At 39.7% G+C, this 19,764-nt stretch overlaps 1 protein-coding gene across 1 annotated transcript; it reads right to left on the bottom strand.

Annotated features, from left to right (window-relative positions):
* Positions 1-18,222: 18,222 nt before the first annotated feature.
* Positions 18,223-19,289, bottom strand: LOC127200266 (high mobility group protein B1). Its single transcript, XM_051158432.1, has one exon. It carries the CDS (start codon positions 19,192-19,194, stop codon positions 18,547-18,549), a length of 648 nt encoding a protein of 215 aa, XP_051014389.1. The 5' UTR covers positions 19,195-19,289; the 3' UTR covers positions 18,223-18,546.
* Positions 19,290-19,764: the final 475 nt, after the last annotated feature.

Here is a 19,764-nt window from a genome sequence, read left to right as displayed (position 1 = left end):
TATATATATATATATTAGAGAGTATATATATATATATATATATTAGAGAGTATATATATATATATAAGAGAGTATATATATATATATATATATATATATATATATATATATATATATATATATATATTAGAGAGAGAGAGAGAGAGAGAGAGAGAGAGAGAGAGAGAGAGAGAGAGAGAGAGAGAGAATCAAATTTGAATTCTATACCAATGTATCAACATTAAACCTATTTTTCATCAATATACAAAATTCTATACCAATGAATTAAAAATAACGTTCTGAGTAACAATTAAGGCCTTAAGTTGAGGAGTAGATTCACTAATCTACATTTTGTTCTATCTACCCTTTATAAATCTATATTCTCCCTTGTTTCTTTTCAACCCCTATCTCCAAACCTAAGAAAAACAGATAAAGGAAAAGAGAGACATCCCTGAGTCCAACCTCCTTTTCTCTCTGAATAAGAGCAATACTAACTTATAACCAACACCCAATGCAATTAAGCATCTATAGCCTAAGAAGGCAACCAAAAACCTACCCAACCTCTGTTAAGGGAAATGGGACATCATTCTCTTAAGGTTTCTTCCAGCTGATTTGGGATGAATAATACCTTTGTAGGGGCCCAAATAAAATTGGGAAAAATAGTTAAACAAGCTAGGAATAGCATTTGTGGTCCAGTTTCTCAATGTTGAGAAAGTCTAGGCTTAATAGAAGTCCTGTGTGTGACAGTCTGAAATGTTGACCCAACTGGGATCAGAAGCTTTCTTTGAAGCTGTCTTGGGAGCTGTCCTGTTCTGATGAAGAATAGCAACTGAAGTACTTGGTGCTGGAACATGAAAGATGCAGCATATTAGAGTTCAGCATTTTGAGAGGGATGAATGCTATCAGGACAGATCCAACATCAGTGTACTGGTCTTTTGTTCTGAAAGCATATCATTTCTCACAGCATTATACAGTGCTGAAATTATAAATGTATGAGGTGCTCAGGATGCCCAGAACTGTTAAGGCTAGTTCTCTGCTCTTTGTATGGGCAGAAGAAACACATCTGTTAGTCTTCATTCACTCCATACAAAGAATAACATCTAGTAATAAGTTACAGGGATTCTGTAACCAACAAGAAGCATTATCTATGCATAGATATTCATATCTGAGCCTGTCTCAGAGTATTCCTATGTAGTGGAATTAACAATATAGGTTACCAGCTTGTTCTGCAGTTTGAATTCTTTACATCCTGATTGTAGCCTCCTCCCTCATCACCTCCTGATCCCTCCCTCCCTCCCTCCATCCCTCATCTTCTTTCCCTCCCTCCTCTAGTCCTCAGAAAAAGGAGCCCTCCTCCCTTAACATTTGACTTCAGCCTATCAATTCTCATATGTACTACCTGCATCCACTTCCTCTGTAGCCTGGTAAGGCTGCTCTGCCAGGGGGAAGTGATCAATGTTGGGAGGCCATAGTCCATGTCAGAAGTAGTTCCTACACCCCATATTGTGGGACCCACAAGAAGACTGTGCTGCCTATCTACTAAGTCTAAGCAGAGGGTCTAGGTCGATATCATATATGGTCCTTGGTTGGTACACTAATCTCCCTAGTATTATAGTGTGATTATCCTGTATTATGTGGCTAATATCTGTTTATGAGTAAGTATATACCATGGATGTCTTTCTGGTTCTGGGTTACATCACTCAGGATGATCTTTTCTAGTTCTATCTATTTGCCTGTAGATTTCATGATTTCCTTGTTTTTAATAGCTGAGTAGTATGCCATTGTGTGAATATACCACAGTTTTTTAATCCATTCTTTGGTTGAGGGACATCTAAGTTGTTTCCAGATTCTGGCTATTATTAATAAAGCTGCTGTGAACATAGCTGAGCAAATGTCCTTGTTGTATGACAGAGCATCTTTCAGGTATATGGCCAGGAATTGTATGGCTGGGTCTTGAGGTAGAATTATCCCCAATTTTCTGATAGAGTGTCAGATTGATTTCCAAAGTGATTGTACAAGTTTGCACTCTCATCAATGAGGGAGGAGTGTTCCCCTTTCTCTACATCCTCGCCAGGATGTGTTGTCATTTGACTTTTTGATCTTAGCCATTCAGATAGGGATAAGATGGAATCTCAGAGCCATTTTGATTTGCATTTCCATGATGACTAGGGATATTGAATATTTCTTTAAGTGCTTTTCAGTCATTTGATGTTCCTCTGTAAGGAATTCTCTGTTTAGGTCTGTAGCTCATTTTTTAAAATTGGGATATTTGGTTTGGTGGTGTTTAATTTCTTGAGTTCTTTATATACTTTGGATATTAGCCCTTTGTTGGATATAGGGTTGGTGAAGATATTTTCTCAGTCTGTAGGCAGTTATTTTGTTCAGTTGACAGTGTCCTTTGCATGCATTACAGAAGATTTTTCAATTTCATGAGGTCCCGTTTATTAATTGTTGGTCTTAGAGCCTGAGCTATTCGTGGAGTATATTTTTCTAATGGACAATAAAATCTTTATTGACTTAGCGCCTGAGACATAGAGGAAAGATAAAAACATGGTTGAAATTTGTATGAAATTAAAGCAGTGGATATGCATATAAGAACAAGATTATTTGATCCAAAATTACTAGACAGTTTTAACTCAGAACCCTGCCATATAAGGGGTGTGCAAAGGATAAGAGAGAGTGGGCATGGCCACAAGGTATCCAGACAATAGAGCATGGAATGCAGATGATGAGGTGAGGAAAGAATTCCTAGAAAGAGAGGAATGTGGTGAACTAAGTAATATACTACATACGATTTACATGGGACTGAAATGAATGATTATCTTTAGCGTTGGAAGGCTATTGCTCAGTTTTTATAAGAAAAGAAGCATTGGCTGCTGGTGTTGAGGCTGGTTACATACATCAGATTAAGAATGAAAGGCCACAAAAATAGAAAACCCAATATGTCCATTTCAGCTTTTAGCTGATTTGTAAAAACCATTAGATGCCCAAAACTTATGCTGGAGACATAGCAGTGAGCAATGCAGTAGATTCTGTTGTTCTTCACTCCCAATGTTCTGTGGCTTTCTGGAGCCAGGCTATAGTTTGTCTTTTCCATATAATCCACATTGTCTTTGTTTAACATTTTCTCACTCAAGTGTGCTGTTATCTTCAGAAATAAAGTTTCATTATATGAAAAAAAAAAAAAAAAAGAATGAAAGGCCATATGCAAATATTGATTCAAAATTTACACTTGAATAAGAATCTATATACATCAAAGATAGTGAATGAGTGTTGATGTCAGATTATCAAGAGCGGGTCCAGATCAGATCACAACAGCTACTATTCATACAAATCAACCGGGAGATCTCCATGAGTCAGTGATGTCATTACAAGAGCCTCTTATTGACCCTGCACCTGCGTCACACAGCAATTTAGCAAGATTAGCATGGCTAATTCTGATTATTCACTCACATTTTCATCCATTTTTTTTCACTGAATATTTGAAACATTATTATGAATGTGGTGTATACTGACCATGTTCACGTGTTCTTAGTATTCTGCAAGATGACCACTGAAACACAGCTTATATCCAATGGAAAGCCTTTATTCCAGCCAGATGGGCTCACACCCAGGTTTCAAGGTCCTAGGTGTGACCTCGAGTTTCCAGAACATGGGGTTTTTGAAGGCAGACGCCACAACCTGGCATCTCATTTCACCCAGCAGCTTCAGGAGGGGCTTTTGCACAGGAGCAAGCAGTTTAACGGAAGGTACAACAAACAGTTAGCTGTGGGTTGGGGTGGGAGTGGCCCACACAAACAGACAAATTAGCTAAGGCATCCTGACAATGTGGTTCCTAGAATAGAGCAGGATAATTTTCCTTGGATCTTCCATCAAGGCAATAGAATTCTAACTAAACCTGAAATGGCCTCAGCAAGAATACCAAATGGAGGAATCTTTGCATTGTATTGCCCTGTCATATGTGTGTCTAAGGCATGATGTGTATATGGAGGAAAGGCAAAGGTCATTGGATGCCTGAAGTGTGGAGTTCCAGGCATCTGTGATACCTGAAGTGGATCTTGAGAACTGAATTCTTGTCCTCAGGAAGAACAGCAAGTGCTCTGAATCTCTGAGTCATCCCTGCAGCCTTGAAAATTCACATTGCTAGCAAGCTAATACTCTGAAGCTAACACTTTAGTAGTTATTTTTAAAATTATTTTTGTTTTGTTAACAATTTTTATTTTTAATGTTTTATTGAGCCTTTGTGAATTTCATACCCTGCATCCCAATCCCATTCATCTCCTCACCCCTTCATATCTGCTCCTAGCCTTTGCAACCTACCTCCAAAACAAAACAAAAAATAAAATAATAAAATAGCAAAGCCCTAACCAAACCAAACCAAATCAAACCAAACCAATCAGACAAACAAACAAGAAACCCCAAACCAAAAAAATCATCTTGCCACAGAAACTGCAGTGTGTCACACAGTGTACCCCTTTGCCCAAACAACTTTACTGGCAAATGTTCATTGCAATGAGTTATTGGTTTAGTTCAAGGCCTCTGGATTGTGTTAGACTATATATCGACTGAGTATTGCTTTTTATTCTAGATTGCTCATCTAGATAGCTTAACAAGTAGCAAATTTTTCATTGAGGCTTGGCTTGTGTGATGTGACTACCTTTGAAACAAATTTACTGCCCTGTAATGGAAAAATGATATAGGCTTGTAAAGAAACAGCTCTACGTACATTCTACAGTAAATCATTTTTTCAGAGAGCTGAATTGAAAAACAACTGGGAAAATTTCAAGAATGGTAAACAGAATGAATGGAAATCAGGAAGTGGATAGGGAAGAAGGAAGAGAAAGGAGGAAAACAGGAAACAGTGGAAGATGTGCAGAGTAAGATCCTCTTTGTTATAGTTGGCTTCCTATTTGGATAAACACTACTTCTTTGGATTTTTCCTATTATGACCGATAGCATATGAAATGGTAATCTGGCTACAGAGTAAAATTCAAGACACCAAACATCATGCGCTTTTCTTTTCCAGTGGCACTTTTTGCTCCATACAGACAGAGTCCTCAGTTGCTAACTGGTTGCTTTAGGATAGCCAATATAAATTTTCAGAAAATGTATACCAAACTGCCTGGATCTATGTGGCCACAAAATATGAAGCGTTCCTGAGAAACATGGTGAAGAAGGGGAAATACCTTGTCGTATTTTCTAATGGGGATTAACTTAGGCCCTGTCAAGCTCTTTGGCAGACAGGAAGGATGGTGTCTCAAGGTATATGGAACCCTCCTGAACATGCATGCATTGTGGAGTCTAAATGTATCCACATGACATGAAGCAGGCAGGAATACCCCTAGCCCTAGCACAGCTGCTAGCCTGGTTGGTGTATTGGTGACTAAGGAGGACCTACTAGGAGCCATCTACTTAGTTTATTCTATTTTTCCTTGGTTTATAGTCTCTAAACTGTGCCAGTGGCTGGCATTCCTCATCCAGCTGTACTCTTGTAGATTAAGCAACTTCTTTGCGTTAGCTACTATAATACATAGTGTACTTTTAGGACTAGAACTAATTCAGAATTTACATGTACTGGACAATTTACATACATTCACCCAATTTAATCTCAACAACATTACACTGAGACCTTAGTTTCTGAACGGAAAGATTTAATTTGCTCATCATAGTTTCCTGGAGCCTATGACGTGCCAAGTGCCTGGGTCCTGTAAAAGTACAGGAGCTCTGTGTTGCAGGATGGAATAAATTAATGAATGACAAATATCTCTATGAAAAATAGGCTATCATACTTGTCATAGAAGAAGGAGAGTGGTGAAATGACTTACTCAGTTCCTTTTAAATATTAACAAGATATTGCTCTATCCAGTCAGGTTGCAGGATGGCTGTCATTTTAGAAACAACCATTCGAAGTCTGGCAGCAGAGAAGCCAGCCTCTACAAAAACCACAACAAACAGACCGATGTCCATGAGAACAGGATGACAGACAAACATCCATGGGAATGGTACATAACACCACCACCAAGAACTCTATACTTTGAAATCAAATGTATGTGCTCCAAATGCATTTAATTAATGCCTCTAGAAACTGAAGTTTAGGCACCAAAGAGATAGCTCCACAGATAAGAGCACTGGCTGCTTTTCCAGAGGACCTGGGTTCCATTCCCAGCACCCACATGGTAGCCCACAACAACCATAACTCCAATTCCAGTGAATCTATTGCCCTCTACTGGCCTCCACAAACATGCAAAAGGTGCACAGACATACATGCAGACAAAATACCTCCACACATAGAATGAAACACATACTGTTGTACTTAATAAAAAGAATGCAATTGCTCACACTGAGTAAGATTTCACACATGATGGTACTCATAACGTTGAGCCCATGGATATCAGGTGAGGGTGAGCTTCAGTACGGTAACAGCTTTCATTCTCTTACATGGCTTTGAATATTTCACTCTGCTATCTCTGTCACAAAATATGATGACCGCAAGGTAGAAAATCTGGCTAAAAGGTAATATAGTTTATGTAAATATAAAAAGTAGGACCTGCCTTGATTATTAGGGATCTTTAAAGTGTCACAACCAAGGGCTAGTACAAACATATTTATTTTGAGTTGGTAAAAACTGCTTTTAAAACCCAGGTTGACTGTCAGTGGGCTGCCCTCTGTGTAAAGCTCTAGAGCATTCTGCTTAGGTATGAGAACTGTTAACTCTTTTGCAAGGGACCAGTTTTCTCAGTCTCCATCTCTCCTGTACTCTTGCTGCAGGGGGAGCATGAGTAAGAACACGGCTCCACGGATAGTTCTCTAGCTGTTTCTCAGTGAGGTCCACAGGCTCCCAATGCATCACAGCCAGTTCTGTTGCTTCTGGCTACTGACCAGCACAATATGGGAAGACAGACTGCTTTAGACACCACATACTTTGGAAGCATGATACAGGAAAGTCAAACATTTAATTAATGCCCCTAGACACTGAAATTTAGGCACGAAAGAGATAGCTCTGCAGATAAGAGCACTGGCTGCTTTTCCAGGGGACCTGGGTTCAATTCCCAGCAGCCCCATGGTAGCCCTTTTCTGGCTATCATTCATAGTACTGGAAGGTACTATGTACTAATACTGTGTACATAGTACCATGAAGCTGCTAGAAAGTGCAAAGTCGTCACTGATCTTACCCAGCTGTAGATGCTGTGTGCTATAATGCAGACCTGTCAATCAAGGTCCACCTACTACTGGTAAAATAATGCCAAGGCTGTCTAAAGATAACCAATTGCATTCTGATTAAATTTCAGGCCTTCTCCATGGGAGGAAATATATACTTGGTACTGTAAACATGCTTAAAAGCTTACAGCTGGGGAGGTCACAGGCCCTAGGAGGAACATAATACTAATGCTTTGCTAAGTGGACATGTACTCAAATAGAATTTTGAAATCTAATGTTTATTCTCACAGATTAGCACTCCTCCCAGCCTGGGTCAGAGAAGCTTCTTTTTGCAGAGGGTAGTAGTGAATATGAGAAAAGCCTTAGTGCTGAGAATACTGACAGTTGGGTGCTCAGCCCTAAAAATAGCATCTGTATAACCCTGTCCGAAGTCTGGATGATAACGTGAAATGAAAAACAGAAAGAATATGAGAGCCAAGATAAGGAGGAGCTTGTGAAGTGCTGTGTTCTGCTCATAACATGGCTACTGCACTCAGGATCACACAGAAGCTGAGTTATATGTGCAAGATCTGTGGACACATACACAACAACATCACAAAAAATACACGGAAAACAGTGACAATCAGAGATAGATTATTTGTGAAGAAAGGGTAATGACGAGTAGAAGGCAATTAAGACAGGAAATTGTGGGGTAAATATGATCCCAGTACCTCAGACACACATACCAAACTGTCAAAAAATCAAAATAACAGAGCGGCTCCAGGTCAACATTCTTTTGGTTCAAGTTTCTTGGGTGGCTCACTGAACGCCACGTGCCTCAGTTTACAGAATGGTGCAGCACCGCCACTAGATCCCCATGATGTTGCGAGGAAGAATAGGTTCAAGGTTATTGCTTGTAAGTGTGTGAGTCAAGCTAGCACAGAAAGCCAACAGAATTCTTAAGACTAACCACATTTCAATGTCCGGCTTCACTAATGGAGACTTGCTTAAATATTAATAAGTGAGATAATCATACAAGCAAAATGACATGGGAAGCAAGTGGCATGTGAAATGAATAAAGACTGGCCCCTGCTCTTTAGGTGACAAGCCGTATAGACAAGCAGACGAGCCACGCCTGTGATACATGAGCCCTCAAAGCAACTGGGCTTTCAGTTGTTTATAAAAGCCCCATGGAATTGTATCTGCTGACATGAAAATAGAAGTACGTTGGTTCTGATAGATTTGACATGCCCTCTCCCACGCACAGCAGGGAGCTTGAGGGCAAGAACACCTGTGTACTTCTGCTACACGCATCAGTCCTTATCTAGTTTCCAATGCTAGCAAGGAGGCCACTTCCACAACACCCTCAATAACAACCACCGGAAGTGCCTACGTGTGTTAAACTGATTTCAGGACTATTCTTATTTCACCAACCTCACAGCAACACAGGTTGGTGAACAAAATGTGCGCTCTACCCAGTGCCTACTGTTTTGACATTTAATCCGATAAGGCTTGATTGTGCCGCACATTGCCACTTGGAACTGCTGCAGTCTGCTGCTTCAGTAGGACAGGATTCTGGCTTGGCAAACATGCCACTTCTCTGCTCGCCACCCTACAGAGACTGGGTTTCTGAGGTGGTTCTGTCTGTCCGAGGATGAGCATGAACTTACTTGATAAGACAGAAGAAGAATTTGCAGCTTTATGAACAGGCCATGTGGTGTGTCCTGTGACATGGTAGCTCAGGAGATTTCTGTGTGGACATGAATTGAATTTGATCAAAGCCTAATGTTGAGTTTTAAAATAATTATGCTGTCCACATTTTCCACATAATTTAAGATATTGGATTTTACAACTGTATTTTTCTAGATGTTATTTTCTACTCATTCACTCGCCAGCATGACAACTGTCCCAGAACTTAGTGAGATGAGAGTATAGCATCAGAGCTGTGCATTTCCTTAAATGGGTATTTTGTTTTTTTCTTAATAGGGGAATAGAAAATATGGAAGTTAAATATACTAAGAATATCTTAACTTCTCCTTCAGATTCAACATTAATATAACCATCATCAGATCCCCAAGAACCTTCATCCATCAGAGGGGAAGAAGTCTCATATTTCACATTTAGCCCCCACTGAGAAAATGCTAAAAGCCTTTTCTCAGACAGTCATTTCTACAAATGTCAGGCTTGCAGACATGACATGCTCCAGAAACTCACTTTAATTTGGATAACATCTAAGTGCTTGTCGCATGCTAAGCCACCAGAACTATTTACAACTCATTTCTGCCATAGGAAACCAGCAAGCTGTCCCCAAGCCTCGTTAATTTGCTTCCTTACCTCCCACAAGCAGCATACCCCATCATCACAGAACGGGGTCCTGGTGTGCCTTAGGTTTCCTACGAAGCATTGTGGTGCATCGCTTTATTCCTGGCACAAGAGGCTTCTGCTGCTGCCTTGTACAGTTTGTTATTAGAAACATAATTCTGTGCTTCTGTATTAAGATTTGTTCTGCTAAGATATTGAGACACTGTGCTGGGAGTCACGTGTGGATGACGTGGAGAAGCTTGCATGCATGTTGATACTTCCGTAAAGGTCTCAGATTTCTTTTTGTATTTTGTATTTTTATTTTTTTATATTTTAATATATTTTATTAATTTACTCACATTACATATACATTGTTATCCTATCCATTGTATCCTCCCATTCCTCCCTCCCTCCCATTTTCCTCTTACTCCCCTCCCCTATGACTGTGACTGAGGGGGACTTCCTCCCCCTGTATATGCTCATAGGGTATCAAGTCTCTTCAGATTCCTTGATGGTGGAGCTTTTCTGAAGAGTAGGCACTTCTTCTTTGTCCTTGGAGATTAGAACTAAATAAGAAGGATCTTGGATTTGTGTAGTTGAACCTGGTTAATTACTTGTCGTTGAGTATGGTCAATGAGACAACACATCCATCCCAGAGATAAGGTATCCTGTATGTGTGACTTTATTAGTACTTTGTGTTTAGGACTACATCTTGGCACTGCATCTCTACTATGGCTAAAATGCCTCCAGTATAGTCTATGAATGACTTCCCAGGAAGTTTTGTTACTCCACTCAGTACCGGATCCTCCAGAAATGCAAGCGACAAAAATAGGACCACTTTGGTGTCAGAGCATAATGAGAGAAGAAGCTGAGGAAAGATCTGGGATTGGGAAACGGGATATTTTAAGCCAATAGTGTGAACCTCAAGTGAGCAAAGCAAAGAAGCAGAGCATGGAAAGCATCACTATTTGAAGAGTGGAAGTGAACGTAGCATCTTGACTCAATGGCTGAAGTGCCAACAGCTTCTTCAAGCTGTAGTGCCTATTTCATGCTGACAGAGGTGGCTCTGGCCATGTCAGGAGTATCCAGATTGTCATAATGTTTAGTATCTTTAAGTATGCTTTACTTAATAAGTTGGAACTTCATCCAGATCATGAATTCTGACAGTCAGTGAATGCTTAACAAGCATCCATTTTCTGATAAGACAATATTGTAGCACGTTCTAGCAGATCTCCTCAAGTAAAGGTAGTTCTCCTTAAAATCTAAGCTTCCTTATGCTATAGTATAACCATTTTGTAAAATAAAGAGCAAACTTAGAATACTTAAAATATATAAAAACAACTATATAAATAAAATATATTAAAAAATAAATTTTATTTTATTATTAGGTTAATATCTAATTAATTTTAAAATAGAAAATAAATGCTTCTCGCATAGAATACCTGCCTACCAGTTTCCCCTCTCTCCACTGTCCCAAGCTACCCCCCACCTTGCCTCTCTTTCAAATTCACTCACCCCCCATTCAGTTCGGAAAAAAGCAGGCCTCTAAGAGACTAAGGCCAAACAGGACAAAACAAGAAACAGTACAAGAGGACAAATGCCCTCATATCAAAGCTGGAAGAGGCAACTCAATATTAGGAAAAACATTCCAGCAGGAGACAATACAGCAGAGATACACCCATACCCACTGACATATCACAAGCTGAAAAACATAATGTACACAGAGGACCTGGTGCAGACCCACACAGGCCTTTAGTCTCTGTGAGCCCCTATGAGCCCTGCTTAGTTGATTCAGTGGGCCTTGTTCTCCTGGTGTCCTTCATCCCCTCTGACTCAATCTTTCCTCCCCCTCTTAAAGGGCTCCCTAGTCTCTGATGGTAGAAACCCAATGGAGACCTCAAATTTAGATTTTGTCTTCATAACGTCTGGGTGTGTGTCTCTGAATTGACTTGATCTTCTGCAAATTACTAGGCAGGACACCAGTCTGTGAGTATAGGAGAGTTGGTTAGCCACTCCCACAAGTTCTGCAGCACCGTTGTCCCAGCACACCTTGCAGGCTAGACAGATTGTAGGTCAAGGGTTCTGTGGCAAGGTTGGTGTCCAGGTTTCTCTTTTAGTAGCCTGCAGAGTACATTTTTTCTGCCAAAGAGGCTATAATGTAAAGTTGAAAACTCCATGCAGGCACCACTTCGACCTCTAAGGAAATGAGTTGCGTGGATGTTGTCCTTGGCAATGGAGCCCCACTGTAAGTCCTTAGAGAGTGACCTTCTGTCCTAGCATTAGCCTGAGTTGTTTAGGGATCACCATGGCATCCCCCAGGTCAACTCATTGCAACCCAGTCTCACCACAGGAAAGTTTGTCTGGCTAAAAAAAGGTGGCCAGTTCAGACTCTGTATCCTTCATTACTAGGAATCCTCACCAGGGCCACCCTCATAGATTCCAAGAAGGTTTAACTCTCTCACTACGTTTTCCACACCACCCTCCAAATGCCCCCTAATTCCAGCTCTGTCTCCCCACATGTTCTCACTCAGTCTTTCCATTCCACCTTATCCCTCCCTCTCCTGTCCCCACCCTTCCCCAGTCCACCTGCAAAAATCTATTCTATTTCTCCTTCCCAGAGAGACCCATGCATCCCCCCCACCCCCGAGCCCTTCTCTTTACCCAACCTCTCCAAATCTATTCATTGTAGCTTTATTATCATTTGTTTAACAGTTAACATTCACTTACAAATGAATACATACCATATTTATCTTTGTTGGCCTGGCTTACCTATCAGGATGAGTTTTTTTGCTGCTCGTGTCTTTTTACTTGAAAATTTCCTGATGCCATTTTTTTTAAAAAACAGCTGAGTGATACCCACTGTGTAAATGTACCACATTTTCTTTATCCATTCTTGAGTTGAGGGACATTTAGGTTGTGTCCAGTTTCTGGATATTTTGAATAAAGTTGCAATGAACATAGTTGAGCAAACATCATTGTGGTAGGATGGAGAGTCCTTATAAACATGCCCAAGCTGGGTCCTGATGTAGATCAATTCCCACATGTTCTGAGGAACTAACATATTGATTTCCTTAGTTTCTCAGCCATTCAAGATTCCTTTATCGATAATTCTCTGTTTAGATGTGTACATCATTTTTAATTGTATTATTTGTTTTTTTGACATCTAATTTCTTGAGTTCTTTATACAGTTTGGATATAAGACCTCTATCAGGTATGGAGTTGGTAAAAATGCTTTCCCTTTTTGTAGGCTGCTGCTTTATTTGTTTGATAGTGTCTTTGCCTTAGAGAAGCTTTTCAGTTTCATGAGGTCCCATTTGTTAATTGTTGGTCTTAGAGATATTGTTGTTCTGTGCAGAAAACAGTCTGCTGAGCCAATGTGTTCAGGTCTGTTCTCCACTTTCTCTTCTGTCAGGTCCAAGGTGTCTGGTTTTATGTTGAGGTCTTTGATCCACTTGGACTTGAGTTTTGTGCATGCTGATAAATATGGATTTATTTGTATTCTTCTGGGCATCAAGTTGACCAGCACCATTTGTTGAAGATGCTTTCTTTTCCCTATGTACTTTTGGCTTATTTATCAAAGATCATGTGCTCATAGGTGTGTGGGTTTATTTCTGGATCTTTACTTTAATCCCATTGATCAACATGTCTGTTTTTATGCCAATGCTATGCAGTTTTCATAACTATTGCTCTGAGATATAACTTGAAATCAAGAATGGCAATGCCTCAGGAAGCTCTATTATTGGTTGGATTGTTTTAGCCATCTTGGTTTTTAAAATTTTTTTTCATATAAAGTTGAGAGATTAATTTTAAGTTTATATCTTGTGATAACATTTGGGGTCTATAAATAGTTCTATATGATTACATTTAAGTATATGCTTTTCTCATTGTTGACAACAAACAAGGACAGGTTGCCCACTATGCAGTGGTGTGAAGTGGACTGTGAATTGGTGCTGGGTTTTCTTGCTGCTCTGGGACTCTGGCTAGCAGTAGAGCACCAAAGTCAATCAGGACCAATGCCAATAACTGACTGAGTTCCAGTGCCATCTTTTTGGGATTTTAGGTAATGCATGCACACACACACACACACACACACACACACACACACACACACACACACACTTGTACACATTCACACACTGGCACTCTTACAAACACTAATTCACACATACATATCAAACACACACACGCACACTCACACATGCACAATAATACATACATACACACTCACATACTACATACAAACTTACATGTGCTCACCTACTCACACATACACACTCACAAACACATGCACACACACACACACACACACACAATCATGTAGCAGAGGGACTACACCTATGTCATGTCATACTTAAGAGAGAATGACTAGATATTTTCTCTGAAGCTTAGAAACAATGTACAGATGCTTTCTATCACCAGTCCTCTTCAGTGGTACACCTACAATGATTGCCAAAGTGTACAGCAAGATATTAGTAAGAAGAGCATAACCATCTTAGAAGGGTAGTGACAAAGCTGTTTTTGTTCCTGGATAAATTAAAAAGTAAAATATAGCAATTTTCAGGATGCAAGGAAAATATCCAAAGGTCAACTATTTTTTGTAAACGTCAACAAAAACCAGCTAGAATTTCAAATTAAAATAAAAATTTACAATGGTACCACAATTGAGGCCAATTTTTATCAGAGATACTTCTTTTTTTTTTTAGTAGATAGAAACTAACACAGAGACACATAACTGTTCAAGGTGCAGAGAATAAGGGACTGCTCAACGCTCAGCCTTAAACAGGACATCCACCCATATCACAGCCCCTCACCTAAGGCAGAGAGATGACACAAAAAGGGATCAGAAAGATTATATGGACGTTGGTGGAAGATAAGTAGAAAGAAATGGCGTTTTCAGGACATAGCAGGGCATATGGACAGCAAAAACCTGTACTCGATGCATTTGAAACAAAAAGGGGGACCAAAAGATAGGTGGGTAGGGAAGAGGGGAAGGAGCCATGGATGATGGAGGCAAATGTGATCAAATGCATCATATGAAAATTTAAAAGATCTAATAAAAATGAAAAAAAAAAAAAACTTAAGCAAAAAGAAATCAACTTCGGTTCAGATATACACATTACAAAAAACATTTAAAATGGGCTATCAATTTAAATGAAAATGTGAAATTGTGAGGCATTGAGACCACTGGCTCTCAAGCTGTAGGTCATGATCCTTTTGGGGCTTTGGGGGTTGCGTAGCAGGTATCCTAAATATCAGATATTTATAGTATGATTCATAACAGTAGCAAAGTTAAAGTTATCAAATAGCAAAGAAAATAATTTTATAGTTGGGGGGCTGTCACCACAACAAGGAGGGATGTTACGAAAGTTGAGAGCCACTGACTTAGAAGAAACTAGAAGAAAGTGGTGATTGGTAATGAGTTTTTAGACACACTAAAATCACAAGAGACAAAAGATAGTAAGATAAGTTAGACTCACTAAATTAGAACAGGGGCTCACTATTAAATATGAAAAAGACATGCTGGAGATGGAGGAAATATTTACAGGACACATGCTTTAGAAATGTTTTCAGCATAGAATACCATTCAGAATCCATCACGAAAAGAAACAGCCTAATTTAAAAATGGGTTCAAAGAGCTTAGCAGATATCTCAACAGTTGCTCACAAAGCTCAGGCAGAGAAGCCAATGCCAGATGCAGTTAGGGAACCGCAGTGGGAAGTCATAGTGAAAGGCCAGTGTCCTTCTACAAGGAAGACTAAACATCAAAGTAGTTGACAACACAAAGGGCTGGAAGGGTGTGAAGAGCTGGGAGCTGGCCTTGTAACAGCTAAAGGGTTTAAATAACCTAAAAGACATATTGGTAAACTTGTTCTTCAGGGATGACTATTTATCATGACCACATTCTCAGGTATTTATCAAGTGACTTGAAAATTTGCACGCATACAGAACTATGCAAAAATTGTTTATAGAAGCTTTATTCAAAATGACTCCAAGTTGGATTAGTGATATGTCTTATACTATGAAAATGGTTAAACTATATAGTACATACAAAGAATTCAGTATTACCCATTTATGAAAAGGAATAAACTGAAAAGCACGTAAAATCCCAGATCAGTATCACATGAGGACTGTTTCAAAGAAGCCAATCTGATGAGACTACACAATGTATACTTTTACTTATACAGAATTATAGATTAGCCATAATGATGGAACAAAAAGGAGATCAGCTGTTTGGCAAATGAGACAGCACTTTATAATTCTGTAATGTAAGTTACATTGCCCTCTACATTTTAGGAAACCCTCAGAGCATCACAGCAAAAGGAGACATTAGTGGAGGAAGATTAAAAATCTTTCAAGAGATAGAGACTCCTAAGACATAAAGAAAAGCATCACCAGAGACTTCGCCTGTACTATGAACTCGTGACACACTGTCACTGAATTGAAGAAAATGTTTCCCCTGAATATAAACTGAATAATGGAAAAGGGAAAAGAAACTACAGTGGAAAAGCCCACTTTTTAAGGCAGCACAAAGGAGTGGTTCTGAAAGTACTTCCTTTATACTGAAGGGTAATATGTTTAAGTGGGTGGTAGGTAGTAGGGTATATATCTGTAGGAAAAAAATTACAGACAGCAGGACGGAAAGGTAGGATAGCCCATGAGGCATGAATTATAACCACAGACAATAGTAGAGACTCATTTACATGAAAATTGTTGGTGTCTTAACTTATCCATAAACTGTGCAGTAGAGAAACGTGCTGCTTAGAATTCTGCAAATAGCAAGTACAAACACAAAGCAATGGCAGTTTTGCTTTTTGGTGATGCCTGTTTTCTTGTTTGTAGACAGTGTCTTGTTTCTGAACTCTCAGGTAACAGGATTGATGGAGTCCCCTAGGGCCTTTTAAACAAGGGCACTAATCCTACCTAAGTGGCCTTTTACCATGTGATATAAACACATCCCAGGTTTCTACCTTCTAGTATTAGCATACTGGTTCTAACTTACAACACATGAAGAGATGCACATATTCACATTCTAGAATCATACATAGAAATATGTAGGATACATGTAAGAGATGACTTCATATATGTACACCTATAAACACTATTCTGTGACCTGTGAGGCTCTGGGAAAACAACTCTGAACCAGTGACCATCCCTGGGGCTTGATTCTGGTTTTATATTATCCTTCAACAAAGAGTCATGGCACATTGGAGATGTGACCTATTTTGAGAAAGGGTGGAGCCTGTGAGAACTGAGTCAACTGGCAGAGTCCCAAATAACCACAGTTGAAACCATTTGAATATAAAATAAATAACACTAGATTACTACCCACATTAAAAAATAATGTTAATTACCCTATAAAGAATCTAGGAAATTATTAAAAGGGACAAAATAAATAAATAAATAAACCTCTGTGCAGAACTCCTCCAAATAATTTATGTAGAGATTTGACCTCCCTTGGGATGGAGTATCATTTCCTACTCTGCAGATGAGAGTTGGTTTTCCTGATTGTCTGTCTGGAATGGGGTGTGGCAAGCACAGCTGCATGCTGCAGGAACACAATGAGTGTGGTTTTAGACATGTAGCCAAGGCAAAGGAAGCAGACATGTACAGAGTAAAGAATATGCCCCAAGCCTATCATACGTCCTCAGCAGATAACATGGACCGTGATCCGACTGAATCTTTAAAAAAAATGTCAAAAGAGCACAGTGTAAGGAAGTATACTGCATCCAAGAAGACAGAAGGGAGACATAATGGATAAAGGCAACATCACTTCTTTATAAAATAGTTGAAGTAATTGTATGTAATGGTAGCATAACTTACCATCTTAATTTATCTTGTGTGTGTGTGTGTGTGTGTGTGTGTGTGTGTTATGCTCTCATACTGCTGTGTGGTTGCAGGCATGTGCGTACCTGCCGTAGCACACATCTGGAGCTCAGAGGGCAACCTTGGATGTTAGACTTTGTCTTTCACTTTGTTTGAGACAGATCTGGATTTTAGAGATCCAAATTTAGGTCCTTATACATTTTTGGCAAGTGCTTTTCCCCCTCAGACATCCCCCAGGCCCCTATTTTTTGAAAAAGTTTTACCTCGAACACATAATTCCGCTTCTTCAGCTACTGAAACACTAGAATTTTATCCTAATTTAATGTGGCCATTTATATATTTTAATTTATACAATATTATATGATAGTCATGTTTTAATCCAAATTCATCTAGTAGGACACACACACACACACACACACACACACACACACACACACACACACACCTTTCTAAATTTTTAAATATTTGGAATTCTGGAACCCAATTTTCTTTCTGGAGTTTTGTGCGAGTTTCATGAAAGAAAACTAGTGTGTCAGATAAGCCAGGACATGGTTTATAATAGATATCCTACACTTAGCCTTCTATAAATCAAACAAACTCTCCTCTAGATATTCTGGAACTGTAGGAGATTACAGCTATTTGGGAAAACTGAACTACAAATTAAATGTGTTGTGATTTTTTTTCTCTTTTTTTGGTGATGACTCATGTCCCCAAGTATGTGGTATGTAGTCCTGAGAGATATTGACTTTTTTTTTTTTTTTTTAAATAAAAAAAATTGTATTTACTTAGAAGCATTCAGAATGTCAACAAAACAGCCGCAATTTTTTTTTGCAATTACAGAGTGGTATTCAGTTAACAGAACAACAATTATCTTCGTATAAGCTGCATCACAGACAACTGAAGATGGGGAAAAAAACAAAAACAAAAACAAAAAAACAAAAAAACAAAAAAAAAAAGGGGGGGGGGAGAAAAAAAGAAAAGAAAAAAGAAACAAAACAAAACCTACCGTCCCCATATATAACTAATTTGTGCTGTGCACCAAGAACCTGCTTTAAATTTCCATGCCAATTTACAACCCCCAGACTGTACCAGGCAAGGTCAGTGGCCATTGAAAATACCACCAGGACAGGGCTAGCTAAAGACACATTCGGTAGTGTGTTAACTATACAAAAAAAGACACTGTACAGTTTAAAAACAAATCTTACACAGCCTTACATTTCAATTTTTTTTCTTTAAAAGGAGTGAGTTGTGTACAGGGGGGTTAAATGCTTTATAGACAAGAAAAAAAACTGCGCTAGAACCAACTTATTCATCATCATCATCTTCTTCCTCATCCTCATCTTCCTCTTCTTCCTCCTCTTCCTCATCTTCTTCATCCTCCTCGTCGTCTTCCTCTTCCTTCTTTTTCTTGCTCTTTTCAGCCTTGACCACCCCCTTTTTCGCTGCATCAGGCTTCCCTTTAGCTCTGTAGGCAGCAATATCCTTCTCGTACTTCTCCTTCAGCTTGGCCGCCTTCTTCTCATAGGGCTGCTTGTCGTCCGCAGCCGTGTTGTTCCACATCTCTCCTAGCTTCTTAGCAACGTCACCAATGGATAAGCCGGGGTGCTCTCCCTTGATTTTGGGGCGGTACTCAGAACAGAACAAGAAGAAGGCCGAAGGAGGCCTCTTGGGTGCATTGGGGTCCTTGAACTTCTTTTTGGTCTCCCCTTTGGGGGGGATGTAGGTTTTCATTTCTCTTTCGTAACGAGCCTTGTCAGCCTTTGCCATGTCTTCAAATTTCCCCTTTTCCTTAGCAGACATGGTCTTCCACCTCTCTGAGCACTTCTTGGAGAACTCTGAGAAGTTGACAGAAGCATCCGGGTGCTTCTTCTTGTGCTCCTCCCGGCACGTTCGCACAAAGAATGCGTATGAAGACATTTTGCCTCTCGGCTTCTTAGGATCTCCTTTGCCCATGTTTAGTTGATTTTCGTCCGCGAGGCTCAGAGTCGCCCGGTTGCCCGTCCGGCTCGCGCTTGCCCCGGCGCTGTCTCTATGGAGCTCAATGTACTCGAGATATTGACTTGTAATTAAAGCATTTAACCTCCCAGGCTACTGACGTGGTGTGTGCAGGAACATGATTGATTATTTTCACTAGGATGAACTAAAGGATGTCCTGGCACTATGGCTTAAGTGGTGCTAGTACAGAAGCACACATAACATACTTGGGTGTACTCTTACCACCCTGTGAGGCATTATGGACATCTCTAAGCTCTCTGCTCACTTTAAATGATGCAATTGTTCACTTAACAATGTTTCTGTCCTCCAAAGAATCCCAGAGCAGTGGAGCAGGAGTATATTCTTTTCTCAACCATTTTTAGGGTTGGTCCAAGTGACACTGGATTCATTGTCATTTAGAGATGAGAATCAAACAGCCAGGACATCTGCACAGTGGTCCTTCTTTGGAACACCCCAAGTCAGATGCTTCCCTTTTCCTGTTTATATGCCTCAGTGCTCAGGTCTCCTTCAGCTGTGGTTCCTTTTCCA

The sequence above is a fragment of the Acomys russatus genome, chromosome 2 (genome assembly GCF_903995435.1).
Source record: "Acomys russatus chromosome 2, mAcoRus1.1, whole genome shotgun sequence".
NCBI lineage: Eukaryota > Metazoa > Chordata > Mammalia > Rodentia > Muridae > Acomys > Acomys russatus.
This window is presented reverse-complemented; position numbering and strand designations above follow the sequence as displayed.